Raw genomic sequence first — 19906 nt, 5'->3', positions numbered from 1 at the left:
ATCCATTGGGCCAAGTCAGCTTCCCCCTAATTGCTTTTCAGTTTGTGAAGGTTCTTGGTCAGTAGCAAACAATTGGAGATACTTTATAAAAGTGCTACTAAAAGTTAGATTGTACTTTTTAGTATACTGTTGTCTTAGTAAATGTTACGGTTAGTTTCTTCCTGCAGATGAACGTCATATTTTCAGTTCATTCTGATAGCCTTTGTTAGATCTGAAACAATAGACAGCAACTGTATGTCTCAAAGCCTACTAGTTGGTCCATGTGGCTTGTCAAATTTCTCCTTTCTTTAGATCCATGAGGCCTGACAGAGGCTTCATGGCTTTGTGCTGTTAGGTTCTTGGGAGTCTCTATGATGACTGTATTAGAACTCAGACACTGCGGAAACTTCATAATTTTGCCTATTTTCTTGTTTGTAATTGGTAAACCAGTTACAACATCGACTGCTTGATGTTTAAAGCCTACCAAATTTCCCAGGCAATGCAGTAAAGATGCAGAAAATAGTGGAACAAGATATTTTCTCCTGCTTCTTTAAGTGTCACAATTAAGATCATTCATTCATTTATCCATTAATTGATTCATTTATTCAGAATGTGTTCATTGAACATTGTCATTGTCACACCTTATGTAGGCCGTGCGAGTAATTTAGCCGTAAACTAAACAGACATGGACCTGACTGTGTAGGTATTTACATACATGTATATTTATACATACATATATGCGTACATACATACGTACATACATAACATGTATAAACAAAAGAGGGTGTGTTCCATAAATGAGAGAATGGGTCCTATAAGGGAAAATATTGAAATAGTGGATTTTGAATTTGTGGATTCATGAACACCTTTCTGAAATTTTATCTTTAAATTTATATATTAGGAAAGAAAAATGATTGAAAAGCAATTATTGAAGTTTTCATTTCAAGAAACTGGAAAAAGAACAGCAAATTAAACCCAAGGAAATTAGATGAAGATATAATATATGTAAGACCAGAAATCAATGCATTAGACAGCAGAGGTGCAATAGAGAAATCGATAAAGCTAAAAGATAACAGAAAATAATATAAATGAAAAGATAATAGAAAATATTTGATAATAGAAAAAAAAAGATTCACAATTTATAGACATCAGGAATGAAAAGGAAGACTTTATACATATCCTACACATATTAAAGGGCTATTAAGAGGAAATTATGGGGGAAAAAGGGTTTGATGACATTTTGCCAAGAAATTTGACAACTTAGATAAAATTGAATTCAGGAAAGACACAGTTTAACAAAACTGCCTCCAGAAAAAAAACAGGAAAATTTTATGATTTTGTCTGTTAAATAACTTGAATTGGTCATTTAAAACTCACCTTCCCCCCCAAAAAACACAAAACTTCCCCCCCACCCAAATTTCAGGCTCATATTACTTCACTGTTGAATGCTTCCAACATTTAGTAAGAATTTATACTTGTTTACAACGTTTTCTCTTTCAAGTTGGAGGCACCTTTAAGATGTCTAAATGGTTCTAAGAAATAAGAAAAATCTGAACTGGAAATTCACATTTGGGCCTTATCATATAAATAGTATTTAAAGCTTAGATATGGTTGAGATCACTTGATATAGGAGGACTGAGTAAAAAATAATATACAAGATCAAACCCTAAGATCCAGCACTGAGTTCTGAAAAGGGTTAGCACAAGAAGTGTTGTTATAGAAACAGAGGAGAGTTTCAGAAAGAATGATGTGGTTAGTTATGTCAGATATACTTAGAAATCTAGAAATATGAGGACTAAGAGAAGAGATCACTTAATTGTAACTGGTCAGTATCAACACTTGACAGACACCATGGAAAAGAATTTAGAGTTTTAGGTTGTACAGTGTAGTGATTAATAGAACGAGATGGTCTTTAGAGAAGGGCAGTCTGGTGTTTCACTTCCTGCTCTAGTGCTTACTGTCTCTTTGACCTTTGGGAACCTATTTTACCTCTTATCAGTAAAGTGTGTATAATTGAGTCTGCTACATTGAAAAACTGTAAGAAGTGAGTGAAATAAATATGCATAACACTTAACTTATTGCCTGACACCTTACCTGCCTTCAGTAGGTATTTCGTGGTGATAGTGGTGATTTAGAGTTGAAAATTCTTATTCTATTTTATGAACTTTCTTTTATAATATACACTTTCCCCCCTCCCAAAAAAGTGAATAAGCTTTCCTATCTCTCCACTTCCTCTCCAACACTTGTAGTTTTCTGGCTTTTTAATAGTGGCCAGACTAATGGTATGAAATGATACCTCATTTAAGTTTTATTAAATTTTTTTTATTTTTTAAATGATCTTTTTTTAAAGTTAATAGATTACACAAAACACTTGCGTTAAAAAACATGCTCTAAGTGTATCTTAGGGGCAAGCCAAGGACCAAGGTTCTGGTCTTATTTCCCTTTTCCTAATTCATTCTCAATTAGCAGAACAAAGAAGAACTAGAAAAGGAAAGCCCTAAAAATAATAAGATGACTCCAAGCTGCCTTCTGGGCATGAGAGTAGATGAGGCATGCTCCTCACAAAATTCTGAGTGATGTTCTGTAAAGCTTCTCCAACTTGGAGTGACTTACTCTCTGTAATCAAACACAGTATAGTGGTTAATGGTTGACTGAATTTGAAGCCCTGTTCTTCTGTTGATTAGTTGTATATTAATTATTCTTTGTGATTGATCTTAATGTACAAAATGGGAATAATTATATCTACCTAAAGGGGTTGTTACGAGGAGTAAATGAAATTAAATGAGATACTGCATGTGGAACATTTAGAAGAGTACCAGGTACTTTATAACCTCTTAATAAATGTTATCTGCTATTATTATCTTCTTTACCATGTTAAATTTCACTTGGGACAAAACTGACCTCTTGATCCTCACTCTTCATCCCAAACATGCTTTTTCTGGACTTCTCTATATCAGTATATGGCATCTCCATCCCCCCTAGTTACTCAAACCCAAAATATAGGAGTTAGCCTGATTCCCTTTTATTCTCTCTCTACCTCCCAGTCCATCTGCAAGTCCTATTATATTTATCTCCAAAACATATCCTAACTATGATAACAGTTCTCCTTCTCCAGTACTACTACCCACTTAGCTTAGGTCACTATCAGCTCTTATCTGGAATATTTTAATAGCTTGGTAGTCTTTTTCCTATTCTTCCTTTGTACAATTCATTCCCTACTGAGCAACCAGTGTTATTTATAAAACACCAGTTAGTTCATATCATTATCCTTCTAGTGCCTTCCCTTTACAGTTGAATAAGATCCAAACTCCTGACACAGGCTTACAGAGCCTAAATATGCCTATTATTTGCCTAATCTTTTACCATTTCTATTCTTGCCCAATATTCTCCAGCCCCTAGTCTTCCTGTTTTTTCCCCTAACATGTCCAGCTCATCACTACCTAAAGGTCTTTGTAATAAGTTGTTCCCTTTACTTAGAATGCTCTTTCCCATCTTCTCATGGCTGGCTCCATTTTGTTATTCAGGCCTCCTGTCATTTTATGTAATACCTTTCAGAGAGGCTCTCTCTGATCAGTGTTTAACAAGCTGCAATAAAATTGTAGAAATTTCATTGTAATTTACATGCATTATAGAATTCAGTAGTTTTAGGGTTGGATGAGACTTGATAGAAGATACCTGATCCAGTTAGTTACCCAGAACAGAAATCACTTCTGTAGTCTTTATTCAACTTGTTTTCAAATATGTCACCCGTCATCTTCTTGGTTTTATTAATTTTAAAAAATATAATGTTGACACTTTTTCATGTAGGATTTTCGGGAAAAAAATACAGATCATATGCGCCCAGACATTGTAGCTCTTCTGAGAAGTAGCAAGAATGCATTTATCTCGGGAATGACTGGAATTGATCCTGTAGCTGTTTTCCGATGGGCAGTTCTTCGAGCTTTTTTTAGAGCAGCGGTTTCTTTCAGGAAAGCTGGGGAAAGACACGTTCAGAGAAAAACTGGTAAGCAATTAATATTAGTATTCTACCATTAATTTTTTTAAAATTTTATAACTCCTCCATATAACAAAACATTAATAATTTTCTTCTCTTGTGTTTTCTTACCAAGTTCCAACATTATATTTCAGATATTATGCATTGAGTGAATTTCACATGGTTGTGTATGTATGTATACATTGATACATTTTCATTAATAAATATCAATAGGGCTGAATGTAAAGTACCTGGTATTTAGTAGACACTCAGTAAATCATTGCTCTGATGATTTTCAATCAGAAATGAAGTGACAGTTGATCATTTAATAATTTAGAATTTAGGTTTAAAAATATTTCCATTTTCTTCTTATGCCATAACTTTTACCACAAATAAAATATAATTTATTGTGTAAGCATAAATCACGTGACAGAAAAATTAGGATGGTGGTAGTGAAGTATTATGTAAAGAACTCTGCTCCTGTAATCAATCAAATGTCACCTCTTTTCTTGACTGATTTTGTGATTATGAGCACTTTTTCTTTTCTGTAAAAGAGAGTAAATACTGCGTTTAAAATTATAAGGGAAAAAAAATTACAAAGGCAAAATGAAATGAAATGTAAAGCATCTGTTCATGAAGTGTTAGTTTTCTTTTCCTCTTACTCTTAACTTAGTTTATGGAATTTTTCTTTGAAATTTAGTCATATCTAGATTCTTCTTACTCTTTCTGCATGCCTCCCTCTTAAATCATGAAATATCTCTTTCACATTCTAGGGGAGGGTTGCTTGCTGCAGCTCAAGCTTTAGATGGACTGTTGCTATATAGAGAGGATTTTCTGATGTATAGGCAATTGCTTAAAATTGAGAGAAACTTGCAATTCCTGCCCTCTACTAGAAGTGGCATCAGGTGTACCTGTGCTTCCAGGACTCCCAGACTTACTTAAATAGCTTCTTGGCATGTGCACTAGGAGCAAAGCTTAAATTTTAGCTTTTAAATATTTGAAATTAATTAATATATCTATAGGCCTATATTTCTAAAATGGGAGGCAAGAAATAGTTGAACATAGTTTCTGTTTCTCAGATTATAATGTGTGAGAACTGACCTTTGTAGATAGGGAGATTTATAGTTTTCATGAAAAATATAAGTACTATCTTAAACCTGCTTTGCATTTAATAAAATGATTTCTAAGTGGTTATTTTTACAAAAAGCTTAAAGAAAGTATTTTTTGTCTAAGATGCTTTCATATTTATTACAACATACTTAAAATAGATTTTTTTAAAACTTTCAAAAATTTTAAAGGATATTTTCCTGAGGTAACTAAAAGAAGAAACTTTTTGTTTTTACAGTGAAATATGTTGCTCTATGCTAAGCTTATTCACATTGTCTATATACTCCTTTGATATTTAAAATTTATTTTTTGTGAAAACTAGTTGCTGTATGTCTATTATTTTTAATTAGGGTGATGACTTGCATTGCAATGCTATTAATGATAAACTGAATCTGTATTGTCTCTACACTGATAATTTCTAGGTTCTTTTTGTTTTTTAATCTAGTTCTTTTTTCTAAGTCATACAGAACTTCCATAAAATGAACCATTTTAATCTGAAATATGTACACAGGAAAGTACATGATATATATATACAGAGAGAGTATGATACAAAGTGTGTTAGCTCAGTGAATTATCTCAAAACAAAAAGATGCCTGGAACTACCACCTAAGTTAAGAAATAGAACATTCCCACCCACCCCTAAAAAATCCCCATTGATAACCTTTTTAATTTTACGTTTTATAAAGGAAAAGTAAAACTATATTTCCTTTGCATTTTTTAAAACATTTTTTCCTCAACAGAAGTAGGAACAAGTTTTTATTTTTTTTATTTTTAATTTTTAAAAATTTCTCTCCCCTTCCTCCCCCAAGTTGTGTGTTCTCTGTGTCCATTCACTGTGTGTTCTTCTGTGTCCATTTGCTGTGTGTTCTTCTGTGTCCGCTTGTATTCTTGTCCTCGGTACCAGGAATCTGTGTCTTTTTTTGTTGAGTCATCTTGCTGCATCAGCTCTCTGTGTTTGTGGTGCCTCTCCTAGGCAGACTGCACTAATTTTGCACAGGGCAGCTCTCCTTACGGGGTGCACTCCTTGCATGTGGGGCTCCCCTGTGCGGGGGACACCTCTGCGTGGCATGGCACGTCTTGTGCGCATCAGCACTGGGTTTGAACTCTGGACCCCCGTGGTAGGTGGATGCTCTGTCAGTTGAGCCAAATCCACTTCCCTCCTTTGTGTTTCGATTCAGTAACTGGGCAGATTTGTTTCAGAAAATAACTTTTTAATATTATAGTATACTAGTGTTAATGCCAGCATTTACCCTTACATTTTCTACGTCCACACCCCTTCCCATTTACTATCTTTTAGTGGGCTTAAGATAAAAAGGATACCATATTGGAAGATTATTTAGGCATATTGGAGATTATTTAGGCAGAAGCAAAAAATAAGGAAGGCAGAAGGTCATCAAGTCCAAATCTTGAATGAGAAGAAGAGGTCAAAGATAATACTTCTAATGAAGAAAGAAGACATAGACCTGCAGAGCTATGGTATAGTCTTAATTCCTTTGAGGGTATCTTTATAAAAATTTTCAATGGACATTTAGCTTCTGGTCAAAAAACTTATTGATGGTGAACAGAAAGAAACTGAATTTTCTCAAAGAACTCCTTGGCATTTTTATTTCTTCCTTGAGCCAATTGAATACAACTGAGAATATCAAAATGGTACCTACTTTTTAATATTTTTTCTTTTTTATATACTTCCAAATTAAAGGACATTATTACTTTAAGGCCTTCAAATCAAAATTAGTTCAATTTATTATTTTTCAGACAACGTGTTATAATTGTAGAGCATGAATTATGGTGGCCAGGCTGTTGAAAATCATAAAATGTTCTTAATATAGTCACATAAATAGGCATTTTTAATGAAGCTACATGTTGGCATTTTTAAGAATTGGAATGGGAAATGATAATGATTTCTCTGGTCAGCACTGAGGAAATGGAGATCAGGTATTCCAGTGGTATCATACCTACCCCCTGCCTCTGATTTCTTCTCCCTGAATAAGGAGGGTCTTGGAGTAGAGAGTACTGTTTAGGAAGCATAGGTAGAGTACAGAGATCATAATTTGCCAATGAATTATATAGTATATAGAAGTGATACTATTTGATTTTCTTGGAGTTTCATAAAAGTATAGCCAGAGAGTTGTTCTAATCATTATTAAAAAGTCTAGATCAAGATAGTGAAATAAACTACAAGAGAGTTCAGAGTATCACTCAATATCTTCATCTAGAGGGAGACAAGCTAAAGCCATTTATTTAGTGTCTATAGCTAGAGAGCTCTACAGGGTCCCACCTCACCTGTTTCTATAAGAATACTAGGAAAAATAGAATAAAAATTTTCATAACTCAGAAAATTAATCAATGACTTCCAGTAACCCGGGGAGTATTTTTACAAGAAAAAAGGCTAAGTATCATAAAGAACAGTATACTTTGTAGCATTTTTAACTTGCCCTATTCCCATACCTCCTTCCTCAGAGTCACAGTAACCTTGAAAACCAACAACTACAATGACAATGAAAATCAGCATGGTAGCCTCCTGAAGGGAATGGAAGTGGAATGGTGTCATCAAAGGACTGTTCCTAGAAAATGCTTGTTACCCGGCCTGTTAGCAAGACCTTACTTGCAAGGCTATTTTTATTTAACTTGACTTTTTTTTTAAGAGAACCTGTGAGCTTACAAAACAATAACACACAACGTGCAGAATTCTCAAAGATCACCCTCCACCCATACCATACATTGTTGTGGAACATTTGTTACAGATTATGAAAGAATATGATTAGACTATTATCACTAACTGTGGTCCATAAGATGCACTTGGTATATTTTTTCTATATACCCCCTATTATTAACACTATGTATTAGCACTGGACATTTGTTATAGTTCATGAGAGAATACTCTCATATTTGTACTGTTAATCACAGTATTTGACCTGACTTTAAGCGGGCCCACTGTGAACAAACTTTTCCCACAGGTAATATTGAAAATTGTGCCTGTCTGTGGTGGTAGATAACAATCGGGGAACAGTTGGATAACCAAAAAGCTTAAAAAGAAAAGCTGGGAAATGAGATCTCTATAGGGGTTTTGAAAAATTCCAAATATTCCTGGGAGTGTAAAAGACCATCACATATGCAGGACTGTATGCATGCTCAGGATGGACCTGAGAAAGTCCTGCTCTCACCTCTGACTAACCTTAAAAAGGCTCTGTGCAAAAGGAAGTAAAGGCTCAGGCATAATGGTTAAATGTTGAAGGATGCTGGAACATACACATAACATTCCTTGGCAAAGACTAAGAGACAGGTTTCAGGGTATAAGGATATCTCTTGTCTAATCAATAGCTGACTGCTAAACTAACCTAGTAGAGACTTCAGTGGTCACACCAATGGTCAATGCAGACTTTACAGAATTAGTTCAAGAAAGTCTCTAAACAAGCAACAGGTAATTCTGGGAAGGGGGAATGTGTCATTTCTAGAATGCCACATTTTTATTATTCAAAGTGTTCAGTTTTCAACAAAATTTAAAAGACATGTAAATAAACAAGAAAGTATAGCCCATTCACAGAGGGAGAGGGAAAAAAACAATAGAAAATGTGTCTGAGTACTAGACAAAAAGTTTTCATCAGCTATTTTAAATATTGTCAAAGAAGTAAAAGAAATGCAACCATTTCTAAAACCTAAGGGAAATTATGAAGCCAAATGTCTCATCAAATGGTGATTGTCAGTGAAAATAAAGAAACTCTTAAAAAATAGCCAAATAGGAATTCTGGAGTTGAAAAATTAAAAATTGAAGTGAAACAGTTAGTAAAGTTGCTAAATTGCAGATTTGAGCATGCAGAAGAATCAGTAGAATTGAAGACAGGTAGTTTAGATTATCTATTTTGAGGAAAAGAAAGAAGAATGAAGAAAAACAAAGTCTCAATCTGTGGGATATCATAAAGCATACTTCTATATATGTGTGTGTATATATATATATGTATGTATATAAAGGAATTCCAGTAGGAGAGGAGAGATAGGGGGAGACAGAATATTTGAAGAAATAATGACTGAATCCTCCTCAAATTTTATGAAAAACATTAATCTTTATATCCAAGAAGTTCATTGAACTCAGTAGAATAAAGTCAAAGAAATCCAAACTTATACTTCAAAACCACACTTTTGAAATGCAAAGAAGGAAATTTGAAATGATGGAAAGAAGGAAACTTGCAACTATCATGTACAAAGGATCCTCATTATTATTTGTAACTCATTATCAGCAGCCATGGAGGCCAGGATGAAGTGGAATGATATATTTAAAGTACTGAAAGAAAAGGACTGTCAGTAAAGAATTCTGTATCCAGCAAAACTGTCCTTTAAAATCAAAGTGAAATTAAGACATTCCCAGATAAACAAATCCCAAGTGGATTTGCTCTACAAGAAATACTGAAGAGAGTTCTTCTGTAAGTTGAATCCACATAAAGACGTAGAGAATACTGTTAAATGTAAATATATAAGTAAATGTAAAAGGCAGTATAAATGTAGTTTTTGTTTGTAACTTTTTTCTCCCATCTGCTTTGAAAACAATGGCACAAATGGCAATAATTATAAGTCTGTCTTGGTTGGGTATACAATATGTAAAGGTATAATTTGCATGGCAGTAACAGCCAAGGACTGAAGCAATATAAGAGGAAAATTTTGCATACTATTGAAATTAAATTATTCATCTGTACTAGTTTACTGTAAAATTTTAAGTATAATCCCTACTGCAACCGCTAAGAAAATAACTCAAAAATATAGTAAAAAATGATGGGAAAATTAAAATAGTATACTATAGAACATCTATTCAACACAAAAGAACACAATAATAGAATAGGGAAACAGAAAATGCTGACCACCAGTGTGGAAATTAAACAAAATACTCCTTACTCACCAATGGATGAAAGAAGAAATCACAAAGTAAATTAAAAAAAAAATACTTCGAGATAAATGAAAACAAAAACATTTTGGTAAAAAAATAAACCAGAGTTTTTGGAATGCAGCTAAAGCAATGCTTAATTGGGATTTTATCTCTTTAACACCTACATTGTAGAAAAGAGGTCCTAAAGCAAGCAGAAGGAAGGAAAGAAAAAAGAGTAGAGTTGAAATAAATGAAATAGAGAGTAGAAAAGCAAGAGAGTAAACCATTAAAACCAAAAGTTGTTTCTCTGAAAAAATAAAACAAAATTGACAAACCTTGAGTTTGAGTGACTGAAAGAAAGAGGAAGACTCAAATTACTAATTTCAGGAAGGAATGTGCAGAGAGGGCATTGTCATTGTTACGAACATTATAGAAATTAAAGGGATTACAAAACTGTGAACAATTGTATGGCAGCAAATGAATCTAAATGAAGTGGATCAAGTCTTACAAATATGTGAACTACTGATACTCAAGAGAAAATAGAAGATCTGATTAGATCTAAAAGGAATTTGAAGGAAGCCAATCTGCCTCAACAGATAGAGCATCCGCCTTACCATATAGGAGGTCCAAGGGTTGGATATCCAGGGCCTCCTGGCTCATGTGGTGAGCTGGCCCACACACAGTGCTGCTGCATGCAAGGAATGCCAGACCACGCAGGGATGCCCCTGAGTAAGAGTGTCCCCGGTGCAACGAGTGGCTCTTGTGCACTCAGAGCCACCCCGTGTGAAATGGCAGCCTGCATAGGAGTGGTGCCACACACACAAAGAGCTGTTGCAGCAAGATGATGCAACAAAAATAGACATAGATCCCCAGTGCTGCCTGATGAGAATACAAGCAGACACAGAAGAAAACACACAGTGAATAGACAGAGAGAGCAGACAATGGGGGATTGGGAATAAATAAATAAATCCTGAAAAATAAATAAAAAGAGGTTGAATTTAATAAAAAATATTAACAGCAATCCTTCAAATTTTACTAAAAAATAAATCTGCCCTATCTGATGTTATAGTATCATAATTTTGCATCTCCTTTGCTAAAATGCAGTTGCTTAGTCTCTAGATACAGACATCCAGTTTAAGAAATGATAGACTAGAATATACATGCTCAGCAAACAACCTTGAATTGTTCTATATCTGTTTAACTTTTAAAATGATTCTACCTTGGGGGTGGGGGGTATATGGGGACCTCATATTTTTTTAATGTAATATTTAAAAAAATGAATAAAGACAAAAAAAAGATTTAAGAAATGATTCTACCTTCAGAACTACTGTTAGGTAGTTCCCTTGTATCTCATTCATAATTATATGAATAATATGCACTAATGGAACTTTAGTTCATTATGTGTTGCTTAATTTGCCTCTGTTGTTAAATTATTTACTTTTGTTTATTCAAAGACAAACCTACTTAAATTTCAACTTTATTCCTTCACTCTAGAAGTAGTCTCCTAATAAATGATCTACAACTCCCCCAAAGCCTGGAAAAACTGTATTCTTTTAAAAATCTATCTATTATTAATATTTATGGTACTGAAACTTTTTTTCCTTCTTTTTTCTCTTTATTTCTCAAGTAACTCACTGTTTAAGTAACACTAATCTGGAGACTTTGGTCTTTATTGAATGTGCTGTCTTTCTCTTTCTACTGGTGGCTGATTTCTTTCTCATTTTACTCGGAAATGGTGGTGAGGTACAGATTTTCCAGCTTTGTTTTCAGATTTATAAATACACAAGTATTGCTGGGTTTCCTTGCTCTTTGGTGCTTTTCTTCACGGTTTTCTAACACTGACACACTTGTTGGACTTACTACAAGTGTGGCTAAATGCAGAATTTGTGAAAAAATTGTTTATCTTTTAGTAAATTGTTTTGGGTATATTTCTCTTTGGGGTTCCATCAATGTTCCTTACAGTGTTGCCAACTACATGCTAATTATATGGCAGATCAGATAAAAACAAGTTCATTAAAAAAAATTAAAATATACAAATTGTTTTTGAAGTTTCCTTAATATTTTATTTAGAAAATTTTAGCATGGTGTTAATTCTCAACACTTTGAATACTGAAAGGACACTTTTGAATACCTCAAAAAGATCTTTCTTTTTTTCTATTGATTTGTGTAAGTCCCTCAAATTAATTGGAAATATCATTCACATTTAATCCCCATTACTTGATCTATTTTTATACTCTTAAGATAGTTGGCAGCATTGTTCTTGATTCTCTATTGGTTTGGGCTCATATAATGTCTTTTTCTTTTCTTCTTTTTTTTTTCTTTGTTTTTCTTTTGCTTCCTAAGGACATGATGATACAGCGCCATGCACAGTTTTGAAAAGCATGGATAGTTTTAGCTTTCTCCAGCACCCAGTCCACCAGAGGAGCTTAGAGATTCTGCAGAGGTGCAAGGAAGAAAAGTACAGTAAGGCAAATCCTTATAAAATCTATGTCATCACATATCTGTTTGGAAATGGAAACCAGGAGCATTCTATATCAGAGTAGGGCAGAAATTACATAGAAATTATGTGACTTCCAAAATCTTTGTGACCAGTCTCAGGGTATACCCATTGAGACTTTAGTTCTTTCCTGTGAAAATGCTGATATGCCTGTTCTTTTTGCTTGGATTCCTCTGATCTTTGACTAGTTAGTTATACTTGGCTGGTCTCTGAATTGGTTCCTATATTTGTCTTCCAAGAAGTGGGGTGATTGTTTGTAAAAACAATGCTTTTCTTCCTGCTGATTTTTTTCTTTTTAAAAAAAATCTTTTTTGAGGTCTATTTGAAGTAAAATAAACTGCATGTAAAGTGTACAATTTGATAGGTTTTGATATATGTATACATCTGTGAAACAATCCCCACAATCAAGATAATGGACATGTCCAACACATTTCTTCATGCTCCTTTCTAAACCTGCCTCATTTTTGTGCTTGCTTATTTCATTATTAGAAATACTGAATTTATATATCATTGATAAATCCACTTTGATTTCAGTTCTCCAATTAGACTTTTTTATGTCTGGTTTAGACAAAAGCCACTGCATTTATATTTTGGCTTAAGGAAGAATGGTAGAATCATTGTGTATGTTTTTTTTCCCCCATTATATGAAATTGGTCTAAAAGGATGCCCTTGGTCTCCATTTCCTCTTTTTCACTTTCTTATTATTAAACTCTTTCTGCATGAAAATCAGTTCTTTTGCCTATTGTGAGAGTACGGTTTTGGGGTACTACTGGAGTGAGAATAAAGTAGTCATTTAGAATATTCAAAACCTAACTGATCAGTTCGCATATATTGGACATAAATTACTTCCATAATCTGTTTTTATCTTTTTGAAAATTGATCCAGACTTAGTTATTTTCAGTTATCTGTTTGAAATTCCATTAAATTTCAGCATGAAATTATCAGTGAAAAGAGATTTTTTAAGTAAAATTCTTAAAAGCAAATGTGGTAGGTTCTTTTTTTAGTGCTGCTTACTTTTACTCTCTTGTATAAGAAAATGTATAATGTATTTTTAAAAGATACTATTAAAATATTTTCTTACTTTAGAAAAAACAAGGGTAAGTATTTCGTTTTTTAAAAGCATCCTTAAATTTTATTCTTATTGCTTTTGTTTCTAAAAGTTACGTAAGTCTGCATTATGATGATCCGTCTTCCTTTTCTAAATCTTTTAATCCATGGGATGTGACTTATAGCTGTATACCATCTTTTTTGGAAGTTTAAGTTAATTTAACTCTTAAGTAGTTGCATGTGCTCTGTTGATTTCCACGATGACAGTCAGTCTGACAACTTCAGACCTGATTCTATTCTAATACCCTATATATGTTTTAGAAGGGGGTTCATCAGTATTGCAAAGGGTACATATGATGGTTAATTTCTTATTCCAACTTCGCTTGATTATGTTGTCCAGTTTGGTCCAGTAGGCACTGGCCTAATGGTTACTCTGAAGGTATTTCATGGACTTAAATTCTTAGTTGATTGTGTCTATGACTGATTACCTCTACAGTCAACAAAGGATATTGCCTTCAGCAATGAGAGAAGTCTTCAATTAGTAGAAGGTCTTAAAGGGAGAAGTGATTTCAGCAATCAAAAAGAATTTCTATCACTACTTCAGTGGGCCAACTTCTCCTGGATAATTATCAAAAGTTTTATTGGTATTTGAAGCTTATGTCATGCCCTTAAACCTGCCCTGAGCCCTAAGGGATTCAGACTTGCCAATTCCCACAGTTGTTTGAGCTATTTCCTATAATAAATCTCATAATATTTACATACATTCATATTCTGTAAACTTTCTTTCTCTGGAGAACCCTAACACAGATTTTGGTACTGGGAGTGGTTGAGATTTCTGGTTCTCTAATCTTATAAGATTAAAAGGCATAATGACTATTTGTGATGAAGATGGTATTGATAGTCCATGGCACGAATTGTCAACAGAGATGCAAAATAACACCATTGGATACTACTACTCGAAGACCTATAAGAGACAAGGCTCTATGTGACAGTTACCTTACTATATTTTTGTGAAGTTAAAATGTATAAGGATGTTCCTGAATACACTGGATAGTTGTTAAAGAAAAGAAATAGCTCAAGGTTTCAAATTCACAGCTGAAACACCACATGTAGGAAGTGAAAGTTTGTATGTGTACCCTGAAAAAAATTTTATTTTTTGAAGCTCAAGATTTGAGATTTCTGAAAACCAGACCCAGAGTCTCATTGTATGAATTATAATATAAATTGAATTCTCAGCCTTTCAGAATATCTGCTGTTAAAGTGAGGGTATTGATTGGGAAGGAATGGGATCTTGAAAATTGAATTGGGTACATAGGGACAGTGGGGTCTTTGAAACCCTAGATTCTGCTTATATCTTTGCCAGATAAACCTGTAACAGTCTGCTCTGAGGAATCAGCCATTCCACCTCCACATGACGAGATTATCCTTGCTGTGCTTGATAAACCTGTAACTACCTCCCCTGAGAAAATAGCCTTCACACCTCTGTCTGAAGAGATTAACTCTGTTTCACTACATGAAACTGTGATAGAATGCCCTGAGATGGTTACCTTGTAAAACATTGCTAATTCCTCTCATGGCCCAACCTTACCACCCTTCTTTTATTCCAGGTTTATGAATAGGTTGAAGCCCCAACAGACCCCAAAAGGTGACTCATGAGGAGGTACATTACACTTTAAAAGGAATGTATGATTTTCCAAATTCATGTAGACAGAAATTGGGAATATGTGTGGGAATGGATGGTAAGGGTGTGAAATAATGGTGGAGGGAACATAAAGTTGGATCAGGTTGAATTTATTGATATGGGCCCACTAAGCAGAGATTCTGGATTCATTGTTGTAGCTTGAGAGATTAGAAAGGGCTCAACAATTTGTTCCAGTTGCTGGTTGAAGCATGGACTGAAAGGTGTCCTAAACTGCCTGAAGTTGAAATGCCACAACTGCTCAGTATAAAATAGAGGAAAGGATCCAAAGACTCAGAGAAACTGGAATGTTAGATAGATTTGTAAGACTTGTTCACCCACCTCAGTAGTGTCCAAAGAACACATCTTTCACCAAGAATGTGAAGGATAAATTTGTGAGAGCTGGACAATGGGTGTAGCTCAGTGGTTGAGTGCCTGCTTCCCATATACCAGGTCTTAGGTTCAATCCCCAGTACCTCCTTAAAAAAAAATGTGAGAGCTGGTCTGTTATCTCTGAAGGACTCTATGGTTGCTCTTCTCTATAGATTAGATATTAATGTGGGAACTGTTGCCAAGCGGCAGAACTTCAACGCCAAAGACAGCAAGGTGGGCATGGCTATCGTAATTGATAACAGAATCAAAGCACGAATTAGAATAGTCTGACATAGAGACCTATGGTGTTGACTTTTTGATTATTGAGTATCCAGAAATGAAGTAGATAGATAGTCTGCTAAATTCTTAACTTGATCTGTATAAACAGAAGCGTTTTAGGTCAAGTGAACAAAAGCCTAATTTGAATCCCAAAACAGACTGTCACAGCCCCTTAGACAGTCCCCAGACTTGAGACAGTTTACAGATACCCAGAATCCTTGGAATAAAAGGAAGGCCTGGTCCCCTTGGGGAAGAACCCTGTTACACTGCCCAAAATTTATATATTAAACTATTTCTCAGCCTTTTTAGAAGGGACTTAGGTCTTTTTACCAGAGTGTCTATACAGTGGGGAAAATAAATGGACAGACATTTTGCGGATTATTAGACAGTGGGCTAGAACTGACATTTATTCAAGGAGACCTGCAATGTCCCTATAATCCACCAGTCAGAGTAGGAGCTTAAGGAGGTCAGGTCATCAATGGAGTTTAAGCTCAGATCCATCTCATCGAGGGTCCTTGAACCCATTCTGTGGTTATTTCCCCAGTTCTGGAATGCATAATTGAAAGAGACATACTCAGCAACTGGAAGAATCCCCACGTTGGCTCCCTGACTTGTGGAGTGAGTACTGTTATGATAGGAAAGGCCATTAGAACTGCCTCTGTTATGGCAGAGAGAAGTTGGGTATCATGGTATTGAAGGCCAGGCTTCAAGAAGTCTCTGAGAAGGAAGATTTATTAACATGTGACTGGCCCTGGCAGACTTTTGTCCAAAAAAACCCGAGCCCTGAATAGGATTTCTAGGTCCCTTTTATACAGGGAATGTAGGAGTGGGGGAGTCAAGTGGTGCTTTTATGCAAAGGACTTTCTTTTTTTTTTTTTTTTAAAGATTTATTTATTTATTTATTTAATTTCCCCCCCTCCCCTGGTTGTGTGTTCTTGGTGTCTATTTGCTGCGTCTTGTTTCTTTGTCCGCTTCTGTTGTCGTCAGCGGCACAGGAAGTGTGGGCGGCGCCATTCCTGGGCAGGCTGCACTTTCTTTTCACGCTGGGCGGCTTTCCTCACGGGCACACTTCTTGCGCGTGGGGCTCCCCCACGCGGGGGACACCCTTGTGTGGCACGGCACTCCTTGCGCGCATCAGCACTGCGTATGGCCAGCTCCACACGGGTCAAGGAGGCCCGGGGTTTGAACCGCGGACCTCCCATATGGTAGACTGATGCCCTAACCACTGGGCCAAAGTCCGTTTCCCAGCAAAGGACTTTCTTTGTTAGTTTCTTAGACTGTTTGTGTTTGTTTGGATACCAAGTAAGTTTGAATTAACATATCACTCACATTCCAGGCAAGCTTGAATTAACATATCACCCACATTCCAGGTGAGCTTGAATTAACATATTGCCCACATGCCATCTGGATGTAAGTTCAAATACACATTCAGTCTGCATCCTCCCTGAATATCCAAAGCTTATAGAGCCTATATTGCTTAATTGGCTTTTCAGGAACTAGATATACTTGGATATAGAATTAGATAAGTTTGAATTCATGCACTGGCCATATTACTTCCCCCCTTTGATGCATGCTTAAGGTTGTTAAGCTTCAGTATCAGTATTGTTGACGTCTTTCTGGACTGACTGGTATGTGTACCAAGCCATGAGATGAACAGCTATCTGTGTTTTTACTATACCATTTATTAGGGCATGCTTACGATGAAAGGGAAGAGGCAAGGAAGTATGGTGCATCCTCCTATGAGGAAGTCAATTATTCCCACCAGAAATTGGAAATTGTCTGCTATTGACTGCCAGTTTCTAAAGGGATTACTTAAATTCCAGCATTCCAAGTTTACACTGGAACATAAACAGTTTTTACCATTTTGTTTGTAATTTCTTCGGTAACCTTTCCAGTGCTTTGTAGTTCAAGGCAGCAATTAGAGAGATTGAGCTTTCTGCAACTCTCCTTCAGCTGCCAGGAGATGGTCTAGGGCGAGACAGTTTTGACAGATGGCGTTTCTGAATTTAGTTTGCTGTTTAGAGCATGGGCGGTTTCATTAGTTATTATTTCGGTATGATAGCTTGTAAGCAGATGATTCGGTTTAGCATATAGATAGGGGTTCAATAACCCCACATGCTATTCTCCGCCCAAGTTGCTGGCCCATAGTACTGAACTATACACTCGGGGCTAATTCATCATCGTCCCAGGTAATGACAGCCCTTTTTTCTCTTACATCTTGATATACTGGTTGGCTCAGCTCTTTCCCATCTGCTGAGGGAATGAGGAAGAAGGAGGGTTTTATTGTACCGAGCATACAGGAACCACATCAATTGTGGGGAAGTTCTCGGAATGCAGCTTTCCCACAAATCGAGTACAGATTGTTGGGGTCAGTAAGGGGGCCCTTTTCAGTGGACTTCCACACTGTGATTAATTTGGGGAAAGTATGATTTATGAGAATGAGGTCAGATTCATTCCATGTTCCCCAAGGCTCCATTGTATTGGTGGTGTAATTTTGGAATCTTCCCCCCACACCTGTTAGGTTTCCAACAGATACAGAGGAGTTTAGGCATACCCTTGAAGCACAATATTTTCCTATGACAGAAGTTTGCAAGGGCCACATACCATCTTGGGGGATGGCCGGGAGGCCAGTTTCATTATATGGTTGGCTATAATTGTATTCTCTAGTTTCCCAGGGCCACTGGTCTCCCATATTAGTACCTTTACATACATAGCATGAGGAAATATTTAAGGCTGCCCCTACTACCTCAGCTAGGTTTATAAAGAGGAGTTTTTTGTAATGGTTAAAATGATTTATTTATTTTATTTATTTTTTCCCATATAACCCACTCCCCATCCCCCCACCACATAATTTTTGTAAATTGTATTTTTTGAAGATATATACATCACAGGAAAAATGTTACATTAAAAAATATAAGAGGTTCCCGTATATCCCCCACCCTCCAGCCCACTCCTCCCACACCAACAACCTCTCACATCATTGTGGCACACTCATTGCACTCAGTGAACACATTTTGGGGCACTGCTGCTCTACACAGATAATAGTTTACCCTGTAGTTTGCACTCTCCCCCAGTACATTCAGTGGGTTATGGCAGGATATATGAGGTCCAGCATCTGATCCTGCAGTATCACTTAGGACAACTCAAAATCCCAAAAATGCCCCCATATCACATCTCTTCTTCCCTCTCCCTGCCCTCAGCAACTACTGTGGCCACTTTCTCCACCTCAATGCTAAAATTGCTTCTATTACTCGTCACAATAGTTTTATAGTAGAATATCAGTAAATCCACTCTAGTCCATACTTTATTCCTTCATTCTGTGGACCCTGGGAAGAGGTTTTTTGCCCCTTGTGGAATGGAAAAGGGTCTTTCAATTTCTTCATAGAAGGAGTAGAACACAGAGTGGGCTTTACTTGTGATGGGTGTTCTCGATACCCAACACAGATGTAGGCTCCTGGCTTTACTCCTTTACTGTCAATGTGGAGGCCCATTTGGACTCCCTGGGTCTGCCAGGATTCAGGATTAAGAGTGGTGAGGTTTAAGGGGTTACTCTGACCATGTGAACAGTTAGTCGGGGCTGTTCCTTTAGTGAGGACAGCTGTTTGCCTAGTCGTGTCTGTGTCCCGGGTGGCCCATGTGACAAAGGACCAGTAGGGACAGTAGTTTTTTGCACCAGAAGCACAACCCCCCCTCCCTTGTGCTGCATTTTATATTTTTGGAGCGCACAAATACTTATTGTTATGAATATATTCCTGCTCCCAGCTGAGCCCTCCACAGTCTGTGTTCCATGGTATCCTGGAGTCTATAACCTGACATGCATCCAATAGGAGGGGCACTCGTTGGTTCCAGCTAGTGACTGGGGTGGAGTTAAGTAGTTCCCTGTCTTGATTAAACACTCTTATTTTCCATTTACAGGAGACTGTTGGGGGCTTGGGGTCATAGCAGGTTATATGGCTAGATATGTTACAGAGACTGTTGGAGATTCCCTGAAACTGGCAGATGGTTATGTGGCCCTTGAAGGTGTAATGGCTATGATATATTAATGTGGTATTGACATGGGCCCCCATTCATACTTCTTGGACATGGCTTACATTCTGTGGTGCTGACCCGGGACCAGGG

At 36.3% G+C, this 19906-nt stretch overlaps 1 protein-coding gene across 3 annotated transcripts in view; it reads left to right on the top strand.

Annotated features, from left to right (window-relative positions):
- The window catches only part of MYO9A (myosin IXA), a 391855-nt gene that overhangs the window by 190734 nt on the left and 181215 nt on the right, over nt 1–19906 (top strand). For all 3 annotated transcript variants that reach the window (XM_058294436.2, XM_071214269.1, XM_058294435.2), the window contains exons 14-15: nt 3787–3982; nt 12258–12377. In XM_058294436.2, the coding sequence (XP_058150419.1) occupies nt 3787–3982; nt 12258–12377 (316 nt within the window). The remainder of the gene's footprint in view (nt 1–3786; nt 3983–12257; nt 12378–19906) is intronic.

Source organism: Dasypus novemcinctus, chromosome 3, assembly GCF_030445035.2.
Source record: "Dasypus novemcinctus isolate mDasNov1 chromosome 3, mDasNov1.1.hap2, whole genome shotgun sequence".
NCBI classification, from domain to species: Eukaryota; Metazoa; Chordata; class Mammalia; order Cingulata; family Dasypodidae; genus Dasypus; species Dasypus novemcinctus.
Note: the sequence above shows the minus strand (reverse complement) of the source record. Positions and strands in the feature narration are given on the sequence as shown.